General features: G+C 40.2%; 1 protein-coding gene across 3 annotated transcripts in view; it reads right to left on the bottom strand.

The window, feature by feature from the left end:
• Window positions 1-186: 186 nt before the first annotated feature.
• Window positions 187-12,275, bottom strand: part of LOC134540803 (beta-alanyl-bioamine nonribosomal peptide synthetase ebony) — a 115,788-nt gene continuing 103,699 nt past the window's right edge. For all 3 annotated transcript variants that reach the window (XM_063383733.1, XM_063383732.1, XM_063383734.1), the window contains exons 12-15: window positions 8,926-9,051; window positions 7,612-7,749; window positions 3,503-3,686; window positions 187-1,698 (exon numbers count right to left, since the gene is read on the bottom strand). In XM_063383733.1, coding sequence (XP_063239803.1) covers window positions 1,561-1,698; window positions 3,503-3,686; window positions 7,612-7,749; window positions 8,926-9,051 — 586 coding nt within the window. In that variant the 3' untranslated portion in view covers window positions 187-1,560. The remainder of the gene's footprint in view (window positions 1,699-3,502; window positions 3,687-7,611; window positions 7,750-8,925; window positions 9,052-12,275) is intronic.

Raw genomic sequence — 12,275 nt, 5'->3', positions numbered from 1 at the left:
TCAAATACTTTAAATCAAATACAAAATATGTATTTTGAATACAAAATTTATTTTATGGTATTAAAGGATTTGATTCTCCCATCCCTAAATAATATATTACACATAATTAGGACAGGTATTCATCCAACTGAGATTAAAACTGAATCAAAATAATATTGTTTTCAAGAATTTTTATTCAAACTTGAATGTACACATCTACATGTAACAACTATTCAGTAAATATAGAGCAGAACATAAAAAAAGTTCACAAGGCAGATTATACGAAGTATGAGCAGAAATATCACCAACCTTCTATCACAATTTTTTCACCTTTTATAACTTAAATAGTCAACAGATAAATATATATATATATATATATATTTTTTTTTTCTTCCACCCATTACAACACTTGTATGTTTGGTGCAAGTGTAAGGGTATGTAGATTTTTCTTAAGTGAGCATATATTACAAAGCTTCAAGATATTCTTTTGAAACACTGACCCAAGTTTTTTGTACACGTGTATATGCTACACTAATGTGAAAATATCCAAGAATAAAAGATAGGCACGTAACTTATTTGCCTGTATCTCTAAATAATTGACAGTCTTTATTCAAGGCTCTAGTTAATAAATAAATAAGTGATATCGTAAATCCTAAAATTGTAAATACAAAAATATATATATATATCCAGTTTTGAAAAGTGTAAAATGGCTTTGAAAAACCATAATAATTTCTTTGCAAAGGCTGAATTTTTTCAAGGCGATTGTTTTCAGTTCGCTGCCCTGCTGTTGAGGTTGTTATGAAAACTGCGCAAGATACGTGCGGCAGTCTTGTTCCATAGTCTCACGCACAGTGCGTGCTAGTGTCATCAGAGTTGCGACCTGAAACATCAAGGTTTTGTGGATTGCCCCATAGTCCAAAACTTCCCCCTTCCCTCCTCCCTGCACTAGCTATGCGTGAGAGCTCTATTTTTATAGGGATATGCCGTTCCAATTTATAAACTTGAATACGGTTCGAACTAGTCCAGAATTTTATTACTCCCGATTCCAATTTATTTCAATTCCTGTTTAATGCTGTAACATATAATCATAGCCAGAATTGGGGGAATTTAAATTATTTTTTTTTTTTGGTAAAAATTATCCAGTATGTGTAAGTAGTAGTAGTAGATGCTCATCAAAGTTCCGCATAACAAGAGTGAAATGAGAAGTGAGTAATTTATTGCACCGTGACGTATTTTGGCGTTGTTACTGTTACGTTCACTTCGTATGTACTTGTTTTCAGAACGCATACTTCTAAAAGTGTGTTTCGTTAGATTCGCATTTAAAAAAAAATAAAAAATCCCCCGCGGTTGGCAGACATGACGACTCGACGACTCAATCACATAAACCTAGATTTTTATACGAGTTCCGGATCGATCGGAAACGGGGCGATCGCGACTTCCCGGCGGGAGCATCTCGGGCGCATCCCCAAGTGTTTTTGCGTGACTCTTCTTCTCGGCAAGCGACCGGCGTTCTGGCGACCGGCGAGAGGGGGCGGGTGCCCGGCCGAGCGGCCGGCAGGAGAGCCCCCAGGGGCGTCCCGCTCAGGACCGACGCCAGGACACGACCACCTTCTGCTCGTCGGGGGCCGCCGCGAACGGCCTGGAGCCGTCCGGCGCCGCGTACGCGTTCACCTGGTACTCGAGGAGCGTCTGGTAGCCGTAGACGTCCGTGCCGAGTTGCTGCGGGCAGACGCAACGCCCGTCACCGTCAGGAGGTTCCCCCCCGGACGTAACAACCTCAAAATCATGTGCCGTGACAGTGGCGTAGCCAGGATATGTGTATGGGGGGGTGTTAGGAAGTATGCGCCCCCCCTCCCCCTGTAATAAAGAAGGGGGGGCCCGGGGGTCCTCCCCCGGGATAATTTGGAATTTAAGGTGTAAAATAGTGCTATTTTAGCGGTTTTCGGTTCTTAAATTTAAATACCTATTGTAATGGTAAAAATTTAATTAATTTTAATATGAAATTTGTTTGAGTGATGAATAAGAAATTAATTAAAAATTTGGTTCTAAGGGGGGGGGGGGGGTTTGAATCCCTACCCCCCCCCCCCCCCCCCTCCTGGCTACGCTCCTGTGCCATGATGCTGAGCATTTCATTTTCTAGTCATTAATACATATGTATTATCAAAATGATAACCTATCTTGCATGGTTTGTACCTTTTTTACAATTAATGACTATTCAAGGCTTTTTGAGGAGCCTTGTAAGAATTTACATATCTTCAGCTATACATAAATATCAATAGATTTAATTTCCAGTCATAGTTTACCATACGTGAAACTATTATTATTCGAAAAATAATCAGCTGCGTCTCATGAATGAAAAGACCCAAATTCTCCCTAGTCCGCCCGAAATTTTCCCCCAAATTTGAAGTCAGGTTCACCACTGACCTTGTCACAACACATTGCAATCACAACTGCAGCGTGAACCTCTTAACACTGAAGATAGTGATAGCATTTAATGTTAATTTTTCACTGCCATAAACACACTCAGACCAACATAATCTGTTCTGAAAATCCACAAACTACCTGCTGTACAACATACAACAATGCATTAGAAAAATTTGTATTACGAAAATAATACTGGTTTCATTTTGCAAACTCATTTAACTTTTTATAATTGCTTCTTGTGGCATTGTATTATTGTATATTAAGGAAAAAAATGGAAGAAAACAGAAAAACAGCTTCACACTCAAGAAAAAACATTGTTGGTGAGTAGTGTGGGAGTGAGTGGAAAGGTGGGTGAGAAGTGCATAAGTGAGAAATGAGAATGGTGAGTAGTGCTTGAGTGAATAATAAGATTGGTAAGTAGTGCATGAGTGAGGAATAAGATTGGTGAGTAATTAGTGAGTGAGGAGTGAGGTTGTAAGAAGTGGATGGATGAGGAATGAGGTTTGTGAGAAGTGGATGGATGGGGTTGGTGAAAAATAAATGAGTGAGGAATGAGGTTGTTAAGTAGTTCATGAGTGAGAAATAAGGTTGGTGTCAAGTGCATGAGTGAGGAATAAGGTTGTTAAATACTGCTTGAGTCAGGAATAAGGTTGTTAAATACTGCATGAGTTAGGAATGAAGTTGGTCAGAAGTGCATAAGTGAGATATGAGGTTGATGAGAAGTACATGAGTAAATAATGTGATTTGTGAGAAGTGCATGAGTGAGAAATTAGGTTGGTGATAAGTGCGTGAGGTAAGAGGTTTGTGAGAAGTGAATGAGTGTGAAATTATGTTGGTGAGAATGAATGAGTGAGAAATGAGGTTGGCAAGAAGTGCATGAGTGAGGATTGAATTTGGTGAGTAGTGCATGAGTGAGGCACAAGGGTTGGCTGGAAGTGCGTGAGTGAGGAATTAACATTGGTGAGTTGTGCATGGGCGAGGGAAGTTAGGAATCTAGTAGATCGGTGGCTGGCACTTACCGGAGAGCCACAGAAGAGGGCTAGTGGGTGGATCCTAAGTGTGGCGTCCGTGCACTACGACCGGCGGGGGAGTTGCTCACCTGGGTCAGGGGGTTGGTGTTGGTGGTGAAGACCCCGGCGAAGCCCCGCCTCCTCGCCAGCGACAGCACCTCCTGCTCCATGAACTGCACGACGGCCACGTTCTCCTGCGCGGACAGCGCTGCGTCAGTCGCCAGCATGAAGCTGTGCAGCACCTGTCCCTTGCCCCTCGGCAGCCGCTTCTCCCTGCAACACAGCGTTCCCCTCTCCGTCACTGCACTGATCAACTAATGATTAATCTTTAACAATTTTAGTCACACTTCATCACATCCTAACAAACAATTTTTAATGTTACTGATTTGTACTAAACTTTTTTGAAAAACTTTTCCACAAAAAAAGAAACAGAATATAATTTGCGAACACAAGGGGTAGGGGATACATCCCCTCCCACCCTGAAATTACAGAAAAAATTGCATGAGCTCGAAGAAGGCCGTATGATATGTCATTTTGGGTCGTGCAAGATGAGCTGTTAACAACTGGCATCGTGATATGCGACAGGCGGTGTTGCACGTTGAGAATGATAACATAACTGTCCGAACCCACTTGTTGACGTTGATGTGGGTCAGTCTCCTGCGGAGTGCAGAGACGTAGCGGACGTTCTCCCTGTAGCATGTCGTGGTCAGATTTTGCCCGGCACCAGCTCTCTAGGTTAGAGCACCCTCCCATAGGGAAGTCAGTCTTGAGCCACTCGGCCTGTGTGGCTTACTGAGGGATGTCATCCGCCCTGGAGAACTATACTATACAGCCTAGCCGCAACCTTCCCTGACCCACGTGCTGAAGGCCCGTGGATATGCCCTTAGCTACAGTCTTTCTCACACTTGAGACTGCAGTACAGAGTAAATGGCAACAACCAGTGGCGTCTCGTCAGGGCAAGCAAGGCAAGCGGTGCTTGCCCAGGCAGTTTCCAGACATTGTATTTTTTAAATAAATATTTTATTCAGAATAGTATTTTATTTGGCTCGTGCCGTTAGGTGTATGTATTTTTTACACTATCTTCTTGGGACCCAATACTGTGCGCTGTGCGCAATAAGAAAATAACTCGTTGACACACAAAACATGCTGTTTTAGAAGCGTTGCTAGGTTTAGAAGCGCTGGTAGGACCGCTTTCAGCAGGAAGGCTGCCGCAGTAGTTTCCTTTCGGAAGGTGGGGTTGCATGGTACAAAGGTTCAGGGAGGGGATTGGCTGTAAAAACACGTGGTAGAAGCTACGAAGGTAGCGCTTTCTTGCCGAACTGAAGCGAACATGGCCGAAGCAGACGGTGGAATTTTTCCGCCGACTGCTTCGGCTATGTCCGCCACAGTTCGGCAGGGCAGGTGGCGAGGTCGCGTTTCAGTCAGCGGTCGTCTCTCGGGGCGCGCGCATCTCTCCCGCGGGCTGTTGGCTGGCAGTGCGTGGGGGATTTGTGGGCGTACGCGTCCCGCGGTTGGCGGATACGGGATCCCAGCTCGAGAGTTGCAATCTCGCTGGGGTGACTGTGAATAACCAATAGCAGTCCGCGGACCAATGGCCGGCCTGTGGAGTCGTTATTACGGCTATCGGGGTGAAATGTAGCCTGAATGCAGCTCGGCGCGTGGCAGAAAGCAGTTCCGTCGGCGAAGGCACCGCAGGGGAGCTCGATGTGCCCTGGATGCGAAGTGTAGACGAACTGCGGGCTGTAAATTACGGAGCTGTGAACTGCCGCGCGCGCAACGGAACTGAACAGCATCGTAACTCTGAAGGAAGAGATGGCGGCGCCTTTAAGTTGGGGCCCTGTTGGAGCCAGTGGTAGCCCTGTGTCTATGCAGGTTTTACCTGGGTCACATTAGCTAGCTTTTAAGCTAGGCGACGAATGGGGCGTCAGTCATGGCGCCAATCGCAGCCATGGCTGGCCAGTAAACCCCAATAGCACACGATGCAAGCGCCCTTGTCCCGCATGGTTAAAAACCCGCATGGTAGAGTGTATAGGCTTCGGCCTGAGACACACTTAGGTCCTCCCCTAACCTGGACCCTTCCCTTACACACTTAGAATAATTTAGGCTAGGAAAAAAAATCGTGGCGTTTCAGGAATGATTGACGTGCCAGTTTCTTGGTACACGTAACAGTTAACAGAGTTTCTGATCACGTATGAAGATAATTTCTTTTGTGTTGGTACGAAAAATACCAAGATTTAATTTTTACTATTCTAGTACATTTTTATGAGGTTCTTCTCTTTATTTTAAGTACTTACTTTGCCATGTGTTGTCTGTTTATATATTTTGTACCAGATATCGATGATACTACACTCCCACTTAGTATATAAGTAATGTAGAGTAGGTATTTTACTATCAGAATAATGTAAGTCAAACATTATTTTTTAAAAATAATTTATTTAAAAAAAATGTCAATATTTCTACCTGTGGAATAGTCAATCTTCAGTTAAGAAAACTACTTAAATAGAACCATTTTGTACCTTAAAATCAATATTTTCCCGGGGGAGGGCCCACGGACCCCCCCCCCCCCCCCCTCATATTTTGATGTGAACAGAGTTGTTGCTTCCCCTCATGTAAACCTCACGCCTCGCCACTGGCAACAACTGTTTCCACACTGATACTACCCATTTTGTTAATCTTATTTTGTATATCATCTTTAATTATAAGTTTCAAATTTTTTTGAAATTTACTATTTGTTGATTTTTTTTTAAAGAACATTAATTACTGTCTAATGACTGTATTGTTACAATGGTTTTCATTCTGACAAAAAAATATTTCTGAACACCAGTTATTATTTCATGTGAGAAAATATTTTTAGCATTCAGTCACTGTTAATAACAAGGCATTCCATTAAATTACGTGATGTGTTTAATAGAGTTGACAAAAAAGGTTGAAACTAAGATGGCGTCTTTGAATTAAGACTCCTTAGAAATAATAGTTTAATTTAACCATGTTGATGGTCTTGATGATGTTAAACAGGGACGAGTATTTCCGAAATTCTCAATTCAGAAAACAATTAAGGGATTGGTACAGATTAGGCATTTACCAAGCACCCAAAAAATGATAAAATAGTAATCTGGGAAACATTTTCCAAAATTGAGACGGAATTAGGAATAATATCATATGTTATAAGAAACTCTCATTTAATGGGTTCAACTACTACTAGCGCAGATAGTTTGCAGGCCGACACGAATTTCACCAATCTGATGGAGAAAGAAGTTAATTTGCCAGACCTGTTTACATGACCATGGTCGTTTATTAAAGCAGTTGACGATTTATTTCCTCAGTGGGATTCGGTTAAAACACGTTCTGGAATACGGCCTACGAGTTAGGTTATAGATGTATCCCAACAAGACTTATTTGCTACCTTACCCGCACGTCTTGGAATACCGCCCTGAGTTTTGTTCGGTACATACATGTTTTTTCCGCTTCACTGCCACTATAAATTTTGACACTGCATAACAAACAAACAGCAAACTTTTGATCGTCACTGTTTATATCAAAATACTCCCACAAGGCTATTTTTTCCTTTACCGATGTCATTTTTCGTCGCTAAATCCGTTTAGAATTACATTAAAAAAATACTTTTATAGTAAATAACCTCAAACTAAAAGAGCACAGTTTTTAATAACCTCAAATGATAGTATTTTTCAATCAATTAAACAAGCCAATGAAACACTTCCTAACTTCTCTCATGAATGAAAAGACCCAAATTCACCAGAGTCTGCCCGATCGTTCGTGCTCAGGCTCGCTCGCTCGCTTGCTCTTTACAAATGCGCCAATCGGCAATGTTCGGCCAAATAGGTATCCGGCCATCCGGCTTCAAGGTTGGCCGGATATCCGGTATCCTGCCAAACAGCTCTCCGGCTCATCACTAGTAATAATATTATCAGACCACTATTCTTGTAAATTTATCACGATGGTGTTCTTGCATTTTATGTTTTATTCCACAATTTTTTTTAAACCTAAGTGTAAGATGCTATGTTGGCGACATGTTAACCAACATCCGGGCGGCCATGTTGTGTGGCAGGAACAATGAAAGCGTGTAAGCTTGTACAGACGTGCAATTAAAGACTCAAGATGATAAAACTGCGGTGAACTTATTTATAACTCTAAGTTTACTAAATATAAATGAATAACGGAAATGTTTCGCGGCTCGCACCTTATCGGACCCTCGAGGTGCTCCAGGAAGTCGAACACAATGGTCAGCTTGCTCTTCAGCTCCACGGCCGGCTCGTCGTGGGCGTCGAAGTTCAAGGCCACGCCCACCGGCCGCCCGTCTTCCGTCTCCACCACGAAACTGTAATAAAGAAAGAAAAAAACATTTTTCTGACGTACTATTTTAAATAACGCTAACTTAACCTAACCAATTTTTTTTTTAGTTACGATTACTTAACCCAACCTACTGTCCTTGAAAAAAAATGTGTGAGTGTATTTATGTACGTGTGTTAGAAGTTATACTTACATGGCATAGTACAAAAAAAGAACTTACATTCTGCATGCAAATAATTAATAGAAATAAAATAATAAAAGTACTAGGGTGATATTATAAATACGATTGGTAAAGTATAAATCCAATCAAAATTTAAAAAAAAATATATAATAAATACTTATTCAATATTTATGTAAACATGTGTGTCAAATTATTTAATTTAGTATAATAATCAATGTGAATTTTAATTAATAATGCACATCAATAAATATGCTGAATTTTATTCTAATTTATTAGTTGTAATTATGTATTAAATAATAATGCAATAATTTATAATGTAAATAAATTATACATACGGGAAAATAACCTCACAAACACACTAACGAAAATGGCCCGGAGACTAATAAATCTTCCACAGACACTCCCTGTCAGCGACAATGTAAGCTTGCAAGTAAATCTGTGCAAATATTCGAATTTTCGAATGCGGATGATAAACTATTCGTATTTGATTCGACCTCAAATACTAACTATTCGTATTTGATTCGACCTCGAATACTAACTATTCGAAATAATGAATATTCGTTTCCTAATGAATATGGCCGGAATTATAATAGCCCATCACCTCCGTCCATCCGACAATGGGCATAGATCCTAGGGGGGCAAGGGTGCCTGGTCCCCCTGGATTTAAGAAGCCCTTCACAGAGGGGGCCCGCTTGCACCTGCAAAAGCATGACTGTGAAGCGAGTTTGATGTCGAAACTATGTTATTTGGGAAAAAAAAAAAGTCTATATATTTTAAAGTTTTCTGCTTATTTCATGGATTTAGGCCAAAATATGAGCAGCATGCAACATACAAGCACATTATCCAGAGATGTCTTGTGTCGGTTTACCCCACATGCAAAACCATCGACCCGTGCGCCCCCCCTGGATATTTTCCTACAGATTTCATCACTGTAGAATGGGGCCTATTCCTTTTTTTATCGCGCCACAACAATGCAACACTTCAACCCGACCCGATCTCCGCCTTGGAGGAGCCAGACCTCACCTGAGCTGCTTCTGCAACAATGGCTCCCACAGGGCGTCCACGAGCTCCGCGTAGTCTCGGACAGCGACGCCGGGCGTCAGCCACCTCTCCAGGTCCGCCTTCTCGTAGAAGCTTGTCGTGATCATCCTGGCGACAGCACCCGTCCGCGTCACGACTCTCATTCATAGGCGTACCCAGTATTATTTTTTGGTGTTGGGGGGGGGGGGAGGGTTTCTGATTTTTAAGAAAAACTGCATTAACACCAAAAAATAATTGTTTATAATAAACTTTTTTAAGCTAACAAACTTTTTACAGAAGATTTTTTTTTTTTATTTTTTATTTTTTATTTATTTTTTTTTTTTTTGGCAAATTCAGTAACCACATTCTCCAGGTCGATGTGGATGTATTGGTTAGTGGACATTCATGAACCAACCACCGCAATTCAAATTTGTTTACGTTAACTGCTTGGTGACGTTCTCTCTCGTCGCTCGGCGTGAAACTTCAGAAAATGAGTTTCGAATGACATGAGTGTTCATAATATTCTTGCCTTTATTTCAGGGGGGGGGGGGGGGGGGGTGTTTTTGAACCCCCGAAACCACCCCCCTCCCCCCACCCTGGGTACGCCTATGCTCTCATTGTTAGACCGACTTCCGTAGTGCAGTTGGGTGCACGCCGGCTTTCTGGGTTCGAGTCCCGGGCAAGGCATGGGTGTGAATTTGGGTGCAGATATTTGATTGATAAAGAGATTCGAATAAGGAAATTTGACCTATGGCATTTTGCGCAAGCTGTAGGCTACATCGCACATTAAAAAAAAAAAAATGGTTGTCTGTAAAGTCGGTTTACGGACGATAGTTTAACGTGACAACGTCATAACAAAACATTGATGAAATGATTGCATACTTTTATGAACAAAACTGAATCATTTTTATTGAATTATCACTATTTTGTATGGATACAAAGGAGGAGTGAAATGAAATCTACAATTTAATTGATAAATTTACTTTTATTTGGACTCATTAATTTAAATATGTTTATTACTTTAACGAAGAGATTATTTTAACTATAACTTTTATACATGTTTGCTACTTAACTTCTTCCAATCTGTGTTATTCTGTTAAGAATAGGACGATGATAGGAAAAGTAAGAAACGCATGGGAGTGTTTCAAGTTTAATGTGCCTCGAAAAAGTCAAATCGATAGTTCCAATCGAGTGGAAGAGAAATAGATGCAGCGCAAGCGTACAATGAGCGTAACGGCACACAGCATAAGGGATCGTACATTAATCACGTGAGGCTCGAAGGGGGAAGGAGGGGGGGTGTCGGGAAAAATCACGAAATATCACAAGGGGGGAGGGGGGTGTAGAGAGATATCACGTGTATTTATTTTTTCGCGCGATTTCTACTAAACCGAAAAGGGACGCGTGACCTTGACTCGCCGTAGCCAGGCAACAATATCCCCGCCCGCCGCAACATGAACCACCCGGCTCGGCTTGCCAGTCGCCAGTAAGACTGTGATTTTGGCACCGAATACATGCGTATATCACATATAAGCCTTTCCTTTATCATTTTTATGCCAGTTTTCCAGAATTAAATTAGTTTATACCTATATTTAAAGATAATATTCTGAAATTTTTAAAAATATTTTGTACCAAAAAAATACACGTGATTTATGGGGGGGGGGGGGGGGGGGGGTTTACTCTGAAACCTCACCACAAATCACTAGGGGGGAGGGGGGGTTAAAAATTTGCTAAAAAAAATCACGTGATTAATGGAAGTGTGTTACGGGGCACTTTTTCGTACGTGCAGCCGGCCTTCATCGATTTATTAGACGTCACGTAAAAAATTTAGTATTTGTAGGAACTGCTGGGTTCACAATTAAAAAGAAAACATAAGCGAGTGTACACAACTGTGCACATGATAAGTGCGAAATCGGTTCACAATTAAAATCTTACTGTTTATTTCAGCCAATGAAATTTCGCGATGTATCCTACATCTGTTGGTAGTTTTAGTAAGTAAATATATTATGTACCAATTGATTATCCCACGACATCTGACAAGCAATTCATGAACAAAGTTTTTTGAACGTATAAATTAATAAATTTGGGTTAAGTAAAATTTTTAGATTACCATTCTACCCAAGAAATATTGTTATTTTTATTTACGTTATTTATGATTTGTTTTATAAGTAATGGCAATCAATATTTTTTAAAGCAGGAATTACATAAACCTGAACTTTGTAATAGCTCGACAATTTCTTGCCACAATATTATGGATTACTATAAACAGTACTCTAATCCCACCAAAACTGCATCCTACTCTACTATCATTGGCTGTTGGGCCATGCATCCTTAACAGAAATAAAATACAGTCTATTCATTTCCCTCCTGTGCGCACAACCCCTCTCCCATGCACTAGGTCATCCAATGTGCTATTGTGAAAACATGGCAGTAAAATCCTGTGCACACGACCTTCTGTTATTGTTATTTTTTTTTTAATTATACACCCAACTTATGGAGTATGCACACAATCCGAATCAGTGATGACCAATTTATTGGTGACTTGCAAGGTTAGTTCATATGGCCTACTCAAACGATTGTTCAGCAATCATATGTTATCAGGTTTATTGTCATCAATTAGCCAATTTTGTTTGCTCGTATGCAGAATAATTAAATACGGTTGAGTCTGAAATCACGCAATGAATAATTACATCAATTATTTTATTATCATCTTAACATGAGGTTTATCATAAATGAAATCAAGGAGCATTAAATTGAACAAAATTTTAGTTGCAATGAAAGAGTAAGATAATAAATTTTTTCTTTATTTATTAATTGAATAAATATTGAAATTAAGGAAAATTGATTGGTCAAATAAAAGCTGTTAAATAATTATTTTAACCATTCAATTCCATTTATATTTCTTATTTATATAGCTTTATTAAAATATTAAATTTTTATATTTATTCCCATAACTCCCTCGCTTTTTATGTTTCGCCTCTGTCTCAACAATGTTTATTTTATCGTTTGTAGCTAATAGCAATAAAAATACCATACAAGCATTCGTAATTATAATCTCTTATGTTACCTACCTTCTGCAGCTCAACAATAAGCAAATTTCATACCAAAAATAAAGCAAGAGAGCTGCATGGCACGCAAGAATGAGCCTTAGCTATGGAACTAAGTATTTAGGGAGTGGGAACATGCAATATTATCCATTAATAATTGAAGTCAAAATGAGACTGGCGTCCCCCCTTACACCACAAATGCGAAATGCGTTTCACATCTGGATAGCAAAACATTTTTAGGGTTGCAATTAAATTTGAAAGATGGCTAATTAAAGCAAAAAAAAACTTGCTAAGTTAGCAAAGTATTTT

Source organism: Bacillus rossius, chromosome 17 (genome assembly GCF_032445375.1).
Source record: "Bacillus rossius redtenbacheri isolate Brsri chromosome 17, Brsri_v3, whole genome shotgun sequence".
NCBI lineage: Eukaryota > Metazoa > Arthropoda > Insecta > Phasmatodea > Bacillidae > Bacillus > Bacillus rossius.
The sequence above is the reverse complement of the archived record's forward strand: the minus strand, read 5'-3'. Positions and strand labels throughout refer to the sequence as shown.